General features: G+C 36.2%; 1 protein-coding gene across 4 annotated transcripts in view; it reads left to right on the forward strand.

Moving 5' to 3' along the window:
- RIC1 (RIC1 homolog, RAB6A GEF complex partner 1) overlaps positions 1-12,462 on the forward strand; it is a 159,628-nt gene that overhangs the window by 120,048 nt on the left and 27,118 nt on the right. For all 4 annotated transcript variants that reach the window (XM_043997970.1, XM_043997896.1, XM_043998040.1 and 1 more), the window contains 4 exons: positions 3,148-3,351; positions 9,861-9,899; positions 10,008-10,118; positions 11,175-11,264. In XM_043997970.1, coding sequence (XP_043853905.1) covers positions 3,148-3,351; positions 9,861-9,899; positions 10,008-10,118; positions 11,175-11,264 — 444 coding nt within the window. The remainder of the gene's footprint in view (positions 1-3,147; positions 3,352-9,860; positions 9,900-10,007; positions 10,119-11,174; positions 11,265-12,462) is intronic.

A 12,462-nucleotide genomic window follows, 5' to 3' on the forward strand; every position in this document is an offset into this window, starting at 1 on the left:
TAACTATAGAATCTAGGAGTTGGAATTTACTTCAAGGCTTTCTAGTCTAACCTGAATCTTACCAAGAATTCATTGTAAACACATATAATAAATCATCATTTATTCCTTGTTTGAACTCCTCCAACAAAGGAAGCACAGAAATATCTGACAGTTTTGAAAAGAGTAATTATTAGAAAAATTTTGCTTAAATTAAGCCTAAATCTGTCTCTATGGAACTTCTACCCATTACTTCTAGCTCTAGCCTCTGAGACTAAACAAAACCAGTTTAAATTGCTCTTTCAAATACTCAAAGACAGCTATCTTGCTCCTCCCTCACATTCCCAAAGACATCTCTTCTCTAGGTCTTTCACCTTCTACTTATGGAATATATTTGCCAATATTCAGACTGTCCTCCTCACTCTATTCTGGATGTATGTAGTATCATCTACATAGTGATCTGTATAGTTCCTAAAATGGGATGTCCAGAACTATATGTCATCCAGACATGGCCTTATCAGAGCAGAGCAAAATGTATACTTCACTTGTCCCAAATTCTGTTTGTTTTAATGTAACCTAGAATAGCAGTAGCTTTTTCCAGTTGTCTTCTCATACTGTTGACTCATACAGAACTTGAAATCCACTAAAAGCCTAAAAACCTTTTTCACAAGAATGGTTGTTGGCCATGTGTTTCTCTTTTCTGTTTTTATGAAGTTGATTTTTTTTAACCCAAGTATAGAACTTTACATTTGTCCTTTATAAATTTTATCACATTTGATTGGACCCATCCTTTTGGCCTTTTCAGGTTTTTTTGAATCTAGACTAACATTAATCCTATCAAGTGTCCACCTTTATGTCATATTTAAATTTCATAAGAAAAACACATCATCAATTCAGCAACTATTTGATAAGCCCCTGCTATACACAATGCCTTGTGCTAAGTGATGGGCATACACACATGATATATCTGCTTTTAAAAGCTTACAATTGAATGGTAATATACATATAGACAAATAACTGTCATACAAAGGAAAGTGAGATAAGTGAAAAGAGGAGGCCAAGCAATATGCTCTGACAAATTTGGAGAGAGAGAAGTCACTTTCATCTGCCAAGGAGAGTTAGGGACATGTTTTATGGAAGAGTGAGCACCTAAATTGTCCCTTGAAGGAAGGCCTCCAGCAGATAGCAGTGGAATGAGGATGGATGGTAAGCATGCAGTCTGGGTATAAGAGATAGCATGAGCAAGGGCACAAGAATGGGACAGAGAGTGATCCGTTTTATCTGAAATGTAAAGTGTGTTTAGGGCATAGTAAGAGCTAAGACTGGAAAGAGGTATTGGGACCAGATTATAGAAGGCTATGAGTGCCAAGAGTTTATTTGATCGGCAGTAGAGAGCCACAAAAGTTTGAGTAGAAAAATGATAGAATCAAAATAGTTTTTAAGATTATTTGTAGGGAAAAAATTTGGAACTCAAAATCTTACAAAAATGAATGTTGAAAACAATCTTTACATGTAATTGGAAAATAAAATAAAATACTACCCCCTCCCCCCCAAAAAAAATTAGTTGCAAAGTTCTGTGAAGAATGGATTGGAGGGTAAAGATAAGAAAGCAAGAAGACAAGCTAAGAGGCTATTTACAGTAAGTCTGAGCAAGAAGAAATAAGGGCCTGAATAAAATGTGGTTATATGCAAACTATATTGAGGAGGTAGAAAAGATTTGCAAACTATATAGATGTAAAAGGTAAGAGAGAGGAACTAATCAAAGATGAGCCTAATTTATAGCATAGGCCACTGGGAGTATGATGATTCCGTCAATGTGCAGTTGAGCTATTTGGTATGGATGGAGAAAATTGCTTCTGTTTCGGACAAGTTGAATGTAAGGTACTGACAGGGCATACTGGTGGAGATATATAGTTGACAGTTAAAATATTTAACAAGAGCTCTGGGGAGAACGTTTAGGGAAGTGTGGATTTGAAAATCATCTACATATAGTGATAATGGGAGATCTGGAAGTACATGAGATTGCCAAGGAAGAAAGAGTAGGAAGAAGAATAAAGAGAGCTCTGGGCAGATGCCTGGCAGAGACAGAGAGGAAATGGTAGATAAGGTAGGAGAATAGTGAGGATGCCGTGCCATCAAAGGGTATCGAAGGAAAAAAGGCTGGCAGTCCAGTATTGTCAAGTGCCACAGAGAAATCAAGGAGGCTTTAAGAGCAGGGAAAAAGAACATTGTATCTAGTGATAAGGTCTTTGGTGACTTTAGAGAGAGTTGTTTTGATAGAATGGTTGGGATTGAATCCAGATTGCCACTGGATGAGGAGAGAGTGGATGGTGGTGAAGATGAAACACAGAATCTACTTTTTCTTAAAGATTGGTAGTAATGAGGAGAGAGAAAATGTTTTCTCCTTTTTGAAGCTTTCCCTGATCCCTCTAAATGAAAAATATTCTCTCACTCTTCTGTTTTGACTAAATTTTCCTTTGCCTACATCACTCCCTAATCTGTACTATATTTGTTTAAGTGCCTGCCATATCTATCCTTCCTCCCTTAGGAAAATGCAAGTCCCTTTAAGACAGGGATTGCACCTTTTAAAAAAAAAATTTATATTGCCACTCTGGAGCAATATCTTGCACATAGTAGGCATTTAATGAGTGTTGGATAAATACATGAGTGATATGTTAAGGGGTGGCAGGGTTAAGAAAAGGATTATTTTTCATTTTGTTTTTGGATATGAGCATATTTATAGACTAGGAGAAAGGAACCAGTTGACCGGGAAAGATTAAAGAATGTAGGAGAGGGACAATCGGGATTCCAAAGGCAACTGGAGGTGATAATCGGTTGAGGGTAGATATAGAATGGTAGCTTTGGTTTCATTCTCTGAGACCTAGAACAAGGAAGAAAGGATGGGTAAGAATATTGAAATGTTTAGAAGAGTGAGAATGGGACATTAAGAGAAGCCAGGCAGGTCAGGGGACAGAAGGAGGTAGAATTGAGGGTTTAACTATGCAGGACAGTCATTAAGGGATGCATAAAAGGATTGCTGTGTGTAGTGAGGGCCTTGCAAAGGTTAGCTGTAACACAACACTTATTGTTTAGCTTTCATTTTATTCTGCATAGTAACTGGAGCATTAATTTTTAAAATTGTTTGTTCCTTCTTTGTCCCTTCTTCCACAGAGTAATCAGGAGCAGGTGCTACTTCAGGGAGAGGATCGCTTGTATTTGAACTGTGGAGATGCCTCACAAGCCCAGAATCCTAGAAACTCATCAGCACACTCTGAACATAAGCCCATCCGGGAAAAGAGTCCATTTTCAGACGGAAGTTTAGATTCTCAGGGTTTAAGCACTTTACTTGGACACCGACATTGGCATGTTGTGCAGGTAACATTATTGGGATTTCTCCTGAGACTAAGTTTTCAAAATATTTTTCTGTTGCTGCAAAAAATGGGGTGGCTTTTGCCCTTCTGTGTCATGTCTTTTCTGTACCTGTTCTGTTCTTTTTGGTTTCTTCTCTGTTCTTGTCTCTTAATGCAGAATGTATTGTTCTGTTTTAAATCTTTTAGTGCATAGTGTCTTAAAGAGCAGGAAGTTTTGCCTGTCACTCTTCCATTACAACTATGTGAAATGCTTATTTATTCTTTCATATTTTTAAAGAAATATAAATCCAGGTGTGATATATAAGCAAAGGTGTAGTAGCATGCAAATTATCACTGGAGTTTAGTTTTAATCACCCCAGTCCTGTGCAGCTGACATTAACTCTAATGGAAGAACTGAGTCTACAGTGTAGACTTATGGCATCTGTTCCATAATCTTGTGTCCATTCTACAATCTCTGCCATCAATTCTGCTTATAACAAAATATTTAGCTCTTCAAATATTTTTTTAAATCCTTTTCAGTAATATTAGTATATTGGCATTCAATAAGGAAAGAAATACCATAGTTTGGTGCAGAACAGACATTTCAGAAATTCACTTTTGGGGAAAATGCTAAATTAAAATGAATTAAAGAAACTAACTATCCACTTGTAGCTTCATCACCTTAAATCTTCTTTTCCATGATGATACCAAACTTTGTACTCCTTTCTCATAAACAGTCTAGGCTCAGCTATCTGGTCAGAAACTGTTTCTCCACAGTGAAAAGAAGAAAGCTTGTTTCTCAGCTTTGTTATCCTGACCCATCTTTATACATACATGTACACTTCACTACTCCATAGTTCCTACTTTCTTTTTACAGAGATGGAATAATGGTTCCAAAAAGAATTGGACAAGAAGATAATTATCTTAGTGTTTTAAAACCTAGTGTGTACAATATATAATATTAAAATTATATTGATATTGCCATAAAATTGGCCAATTATCATTATGCCGTTTTATAATTAGTAAGTTATTAAAGAAAGCTGAATCAAGTATTTCCTTTACTAAAATTTTCCACTGCTTCCTACTTTCTTGTAGCCATTTCTCTATTTTCATTTCCCCTTACTTTGAACAATTCATTCTTCTACACTGACTTAGCATCAATGCCAGTTCTACCTAGTCAGGTCTGTGTTACCAGAGAGCCAAGTAGAGCAAAGGATTAAAGCAGGTAGGTCTCAAATTCAAAAGACAATCAGGAAATAAAACAAAATGAATTTCCTTTCAGCTCTAAAATCCCATGATCCTAAAAATCCATTAAACTATTCAAACAAGCATTTGTTGGCACAGATATAGGACAATAAAGATGTTTGTATATTGATTACCAGCAATAATACTCTGTCATTATACTGTGTATGTTTGAGATTCTAACATTTTTTTGTGTTTCATTTTCTGAAATTTTCTGGTTTTCCCAGAGTTCATAAGATTGTATCACAGCCAGTGATCCACTGACAATTACATTAGAATAGAAGCATGGAATTTTTAGATCTGAAAGAGACCATACAGATTATTTAGTCCAGGGCTTCTTAAACTTTTTTCACTTGTGACCCCTTTTCACCAGAGAAATGTTTATGCAACCGTAGGTATATAGGTGTATAAAATAGATATACATAACCTTTTACTGTTGCCAAATTTTTTGCGACTTCCACATTCAGTTATGCAGCCACGTATGGGGTTTCGACCACAGTTTAAGAAGCTTTGATTTAGTTTACACAGTTGGATCCTAAATAATGTAACATTTTATAAATTACTTCTTTTTGGTGAAGTCCATTTAATTCTTGAAAAGTGCATAGTCATATTAGTATTGTAAAAAGATGGTTGTATAAGAATGTCTAAACTTATGTTGTTAAATGCAAGAAAATTTATTGCTGGTTATTCTATAGCATGACAAGTGCTCTTATTGATTCTGCTTTTTATATAGGGTAATTCTAAATGATCTATTTATTGGAGATATATAAAGGCACACATTCACATGTTTTTCTCTCTTTGGAAAGGGTGAATAGGTACTCACAGATCTCTCCATTTAAAGATAATTGCTACTTTGCCATAGGGCGAGGTTGTAGTGATAGGGCAAGTGTAGACTGTTTGACATTCCACAAGCTAACTCCCTTTGGTATACTGTTTCCCCACTAGTATATTTTCATGATTATAGCTTAATGTCCTGGATTTCTCTATTATCAATTGGCTACTGACCTTCCATAATCCAGGCTTCCAAGAATTGTTATAAAAAATTCAGAAGTCTCTCAGATGGCCAATATACAAATAATTAGTTGTAACCAAAGTTATAGTAACCACTTAGAAAAGTTAGCTAGTTCATGCTCCCACTTGAATTTTTCAAGCACAAAGGCATTATATGGGAAGGAAAATTTTACTTAAAGAATAAGTAATTTACTTTTGCTGTTTATAAGACACTATTGTTTGTAAAACTGAGATGGACATTTTGCAGATAAAAAGAATATACTACCCTTCAGCCTATTCTTAAGGGTACTTAGTGAAATAGGAGAGGACAGTGGTTACATATTTAAGGATGTAAGTAAATCTCTATTTGAATGTATGTTCATTTAAAGATTAATTTCTAAACTTCTAAAAATAGATAATAAAATATCATCACCAGAAAGCTTTATGTTCAGTTCTGTTTGTTCACTAATTTCAGCTCCCACCCTCCACATTGCAGCCCCCAAATAAGTTTAAAAATGTATCCTAGTTTGAATAAGTTTTATAAGCACTGCCATATGGGGACTAGATATTACTGGCTCAAGTAGTGGTAGTGTTGAAAGAGATTGGAGCCTGAGAACTTGTATCTAGTCACAGGTTGAAGACATGCACAGTTCAGTTCTAGATGGCAATTTTTTGTTAATTTTCTTCATAGGTAGAAAAGCTCAATCTCACAGGCAGCCTCTTTCAACTTTCATCCTTCTCTTTTCCCCCTTTTCCATTTTCTATCTTATATTTGTTTCATATGTGGGGAATTTTTTCATACCTACAGTGATTTTCTGAATTGGTCTGATTGGTAAAATTTTAACCTTAAGATTAAGGTCAAGAATCAGAGTGTATGTCAGTCATACAAAGTATTCCCCATTACTCTATAAAAGTAAACTTGAAAAGCTCCTACTAAGGAAAAAAGCCAGCACAGACTATTCAATCCTGCTCAACAAACATTTCAAGCTTTATTATGTACAAGACACTTTTAGGTGCCGGAGGTAAAAAGCAAAAACAGAATAGACCTTTCTGTCATGGTATTACCTTCTGCTTGGGGAACAAATTATTTGCATTTGAGAATAGTTTTCTAAAGAATGCATTCTGAATAGAATCTTGTGTTTATTTACTTTAGTATTTATTAATGTCTTGATTCCAAGTCCAGCGTTTTTGTTCCTGTCTCATGCTTCTTTTCTAAGACAAAGAGAATAACTGGATTAAATATTAGTTTAGTTGATCATTTTAAATTTCTATATTTTTTTTGAATCCTTAGTTCTCACAGCTAGGTGGTTCAGTGGATAGAGTGCTAGACCTGGAATTGGGAAGACCTGAATTCAAGTGTGACCTCAGACACTTACTAGCTGTGTGACCCTGGTGGGCAAGACACTTTCTGGTTTCCCTCAGTTTCCTCATCTGTAAAATGGGGTTAATAATTAGCATCTACTTCCCAAGGCTGTTGTGAAGATAATAGTAGTAAAGCTCTTTGAATGCTAACTATCATCATTATTATCAAAATGAATTTAATGGAATTCTAAAAATGGAATAGAAAGCTGGAATCCCAAATTTCCATTGGAGCTAAAACTGAGGTGACCTACATTAAGATTCCAGGTCTTGTTGGGACTGTCGTAGCACTTAGGGCTAGGAATACCACCCATCATGTCCACTTTTCAAACCTAATGATTATGTTGGGTTATTCCAGGGGTCAGATCTTTTCTATGATCCCCTATATTTTTGCATGACCCACTTGTCCCATTTTGACATTATCTTCAGATATTTATTCTACTTCTTTAGTTATAAACTCTTACTTTCCCCTATTTGACCGTAACCTCCTATGATTCCACCTCTCTCTATGCCTCATCCTTTTTTAAGCTATCCGTTGCCTCATCAAAAGCCCTACATTCCCTCCCCCACTAATCTGACTTCACTTTCTACAGTACAAACCCAGTAGCCATTTCAAGTGGCAACTAGATGGCTCAGAGTTTAGGCCTAGAGTCAGGAAGACACATCTTCATTCACATCCAAAAAAGGGAAAAACACACACGCACACAAATCCAACCTCAGGTGCTAGCAGTGTGACCCTGGACAAGTCACTTAACCCTGTTTACCTCTGTTTACTCATCCATAAAATGAGCTAGAGAAGGAAATGACAAACCACTCCAGTATCTTTGCCAAGACAATCCCAAATGGGCTCATTAAGAGTTGGACACATGGGCAGCTAGGTGGCACAGTGGATAGAGCACTGACCCTGGAGTCAGGAGTACCTGAGTTCAAATCCGGCCTCAGACACTTAACACTTACTAGCTGTGTGACCCTGGGCAAATCACTTGGCTCCAATTGCCTCACTAAAAACAAAAAAACAAAACAAAACAAAAAAGAGTTGGACACAACTGAAAAACAACTGAACAGCACGAAGCCATTTTAACTCTGCAGTGTCCTCTGCTCTCTAGTTTTCTTGTCTTCTCACTGCTCATCTCCTTCCAAACCTCAGCCTTGGATTATTCTCACCATCTACTTCCTTCCTCTGTTCCTATACTTGAACTGCTGAACACAGCTGGAAGAGATCTCACAACAACTGTACAGACTGCCTATATTACATATTCATGTTATCTGATGTCAACTGGGATTCGCACTGCAGCAAGACAGTCTTTTGGTTTTTCTCTAATTAATTCCTTATCTCGGTGCTTGATAAAGCATTTCTAACCCTTCTCTTCACTCCTCACGCCTCCCTTTCCCTGCTTTCTCCCAACTGAGGACGTTGTCTCCTATTTTACTGAGAAATTTGAGTCCATCTAATATGAGCCACCTCTTTTCCCCTTGGCTTTATCTCAAAACTCTCTGACTTCATCTTGCACTCTTTCCTCCTTTCCTCCAGCTTCTGACGATAAAATGGACTTTCTTCTTGTTGAGACCAGTTCTTCTCTATGTACACTTTATCCCATCTTCACCAGAAGATCCCCCCTCTTGATTCTATAACTCTCCTTATCTGTTTCCTTTCCTTTTGTCTTCCAACAAGCCCAAGTCTCCTCCATCCTTAAGAAAACCCATACTTTCACTGACCTTACCCTCACCAAAAGCTATCCTATATCTTTCTTCTCTTTCTTAGCCAAATGCTTTAAAAAACTATCTATACCATTTGTCTTCACTTCTGCTCCTTTTACTCTTCAACCCTTTTCAGTCCCGTTTTCAAATTTTCTCAACTGAAACTATTCTCTCCAAAGTTATCAGTGCCCTAATTGCACAATCTAATTGTCTTTTCTCTATCTCCCTGCCTCAGTTCTATCATCATTCCAGTCCATTTTACACACCACTGCCAAAGTAATCTTCCGCAAGCACAGATATGGCCATTTGTTTACTCTACTTTTTGTTGAATTTTTAAAGCATGTCATTACCTGGTCTCAACCTATCTTTCAAACTTTATTGTTCATTATTCTCCCTTCTGCAGTCTTCAGTCCAGTCAAAGTGGTCTTCTCTCTGTTCCTTGCCCACAGTACTCCATTTCCCAAGTCAGTGCCTTTGCCCTGGCTGCCCCACAGTCAGTCTTATCTTCCTTTAGGACATGACTCAAGCACCATTTTCTACACAAAGCTTTTCCTGACCACTAATCCAACTGTTAGTTCCTTCCTTCCCGTATTACTTTATATTTAATTACTTTGTGTGTGTGTATATATATATATATTCCATATTATTATGTATATTTGTAGATGTTTTTGTCTTCTCCATCAGAATCTAAACTCCTTATGAGTAGGAACTGTTTCCTTCTTTGTTCTTGGATTCCCTTGTATTTTTATCATACCTGGAACATTGTAGGTGCTTAACAAATGCTTGTTTGATAAATTGATCAACATTTATTGACTGTTCCTTGTGTATCCAGAGACCACTTTAGGGAGATAGAAGAAATTATGGTAAACAGACACGACTCTCAGGAAACTTATAATAAACTAGAGTAGATAGAACTTATTTGAAACCTATAAGAATAGTTACAACAGAAACAAATCTAATCATAGAGCTATATGAATACTGAACTGTTGCTATAGTGATGGAAATGATTATACAGAAATAAGATTAGTCTTAAACTCAAGTGGTCAATTAAAAGAGCTCTGCCAAAAATTAAATAAGAAATTGAGACTTCTCTGAGATTTACATACTTACTTATGGACAAAATATTAAATGTCTTCTACGGTATGATTTTGACAGTTGCATAGGAAAACAAATACCATTCTGTTAACAGTACTAAGTAATAATGTGACTCTAAGTCTTATGCAACTGCTCTGTTCTTTTCTCTAGATTTCCAGCACTTATCTAGAGAGCAATTGGCCTATAAGGGTGAGTTACTTTATTTTTGAGTTCATTTGTTTAAATGTTTCTTTTAGTAGCTTTATTTCTTATGCAAGTGACATTCAACCAAGTATGTTGGTTATTTTATTCAAACAGTTTTCAGCAATTGACAAGCTGGGACAAAATGTTGCTGTCGTTGGCAAGTTTGGTTTTGCACATTATTCATTACTCACCAAAAAATGGAAGCTCTTTGGAAACATTACCCAGGTCAGTTCTTTTATAAGACTTGTGACTTGTGCCATCACATACAAAATCATGCTCTCTTAAAAAAAAAATTATACAATTAAACATAAGCAATGGAAATTAATTGAAAAGAATAGTTATAGGAAAGGAGCCTGAATTTTCATTTTGTTAAGAGAAAAATTCCATAACATTATACACTGTGTTGAATGCCGGTAATCCAAGGGAGAGAGTTATATTCTCATAAACATTAGGAGAGTCATTTCCACCCTAAGTTAAATGCATCAAATATGTTTCAAGTGAACCGATAGATAGTAAGGGATTCTCAGTGGCCTAGGGGGAAAAAAGCCTGTGATACTGTCAGCTTTTGAGGTCCATAGCCATAATTCTTATTTTTATTGAAGATACAAGAGAAGAAAAGCACTAAAACCAAGTGTTTTTCTAGATTTATTCTATGTAATTACACTAATTATTCCAGGAAAACCTAACTTTCATGCCTTGTCACAGTTGATCTTCAAGCAGGGCAGTACTATACTCATTGCATAGTTAAAGGGAAGTAGGTCTTTATCTACTAAATTTGAAACCCCTCTACTCACTTTGAGCTCAAAGCTCAAGTCTTCTTCATGTTTTCCTGTTTGGGAGAGTTGCTACTAATGAAGGTATTAGAAAATTACCTGATTTTGTGGTTGAACAGTACAACAGAAGTACTGAGGTGGTTCCTTGCTTGGGAATATTTCACAAGTATATCAGCTCTTGAGAGTCACTGTCATGTAGCTGATAGAGAGCTGGCTTTGAGTTAAGGAGATCGGTGTTCAATTCTTTACTCTCAAATATGCAGGCTGTGTGACTCTGGGCAAGTTGCCTTTACCCTTCAATGCCCCAGGCAATTAAAAAACTATAAATTGCAAAAGAAGGAGCTAGTCTGTGTTGCTAGAGGAAGTGTTCCAGTGGGTACCCCCTATCCTGGTAAAATGACAGACCTCATCAGAAGCAAATATTAGGGTCTTATAGCTTGGGATATCTGTATAACTGAGTCACGAAACTAATGTATTGCTTTTTTTTTTTTTTTTCATGTATTTTAAGGAGCAAAATATGATTGTGACAGGTGGCTTAGCCTGGTGGAATGACTTTATCGTCCTGGCATGTTATAACTTAAATGACCGCCAAGAAGAGGTAAAAAGAAATTCTTTGTTGTTTTTTAATAATAAGCATTTTTATTTATAGTTTTGAGTTACAAATTTTATCCCTCCTTCCCTTCCTCTCCTCCCCGCTCCAATCAGATGTGGGTTATACATGTGTAGTTACCATATTAAATTATTTTGTATAAGAAAACTTGAATAAAAGAAAAAAATGAAAGAAGGTGAAAAATAGCATGCTTCAGTCTATGTTCAATCAATATTAGTTTTTTCTTTGGAGGTGGATAGTATGTTTCATCATTAGTCCTTTGGGATTGTCTTGGATCATTGTATTGCTGAGAATAGTCAAGCCATTCACAGTTCTTCATCAAACAGTATTGCTATTACTCTGCACAACGTTCTCTTGGTTCTGCTCACTTTACTATACATTAGTTCATACAAGTTAAAAAGAAATTCTTAAAAATAAGTTTCCCATATTTTATTAATAAGCAGTCTTTTTTTGTTGTTTGAAAACAACAAATCCAAAAATATTTTCCTTCTCATCAGATTTTCCTGGATTTGCCTATATTGTTCCTTCTCCCGCCCCCCCCCGCCCCCATACTTTTGTTTTTACATCCCCATAATTTCCCAATATATTCTTTGCCTTTTCCCTTCAAAGAGCCATACCTTATAACAAAATATAGGGAGGGAGAGATCAGATCAACCAAGACTGGAAATGCATGTAAGATTTCACACTTCTAATCCTCAACTTTTGCAAAGAAGGAAACAAGGTGAATTCTCCTATCTCTTTTTTTGGAATTGAGCTTGGTTGTTATCATTTCAGAGTATATAGTTTCATTTTTTTGGTCATAAAAAAAGGCAGTGTGGTAAAATGGTTAGAGAGCTGGCCTTGGATCAAGTGAGCCCCACTTCTGAAATATAGTGGCTCTCAGTGCTCTAGGCCAGGTCTTCTTAAAACTTTTTCCACTCACAATCCCTGTTTGCCCAAGAAATTTTTACATGACCCTAGGTATATGTAACCTTTTACTGTTACCAAGTTTTCATGACCCCCACATTCAATTTCATGGCCCTAGTTTAAGAAGCTGGGCTCTAGGCAACTCTTAAAGACTTTTAAGTTGTGCAGAGAAGATGCCAATCTGCATTGGTAGGAGGAGATTCCTTGTCTAGGAGTTTCTTATACTAATGAAATCTCCATTTATTTGATATATAATTATATGGATCTCGTCCTTATTCCT

The sequence above is a fragment of the Dromiciops gliroides genome, chromosome 1 (assembly GCF_019393635.1).
Source record: "Dromiciops gliroides isolate mDroGli1 chromosome 1, mDroGli1.pri, whole genome shotgun sequence".
NCBI classification, from domain to species: Eukaryota; Metazoa; Chordata; class Mammalia; order Microbiotheria; family Microbiotheriidae; genus Dromiciops; species Dromiciops gliroides.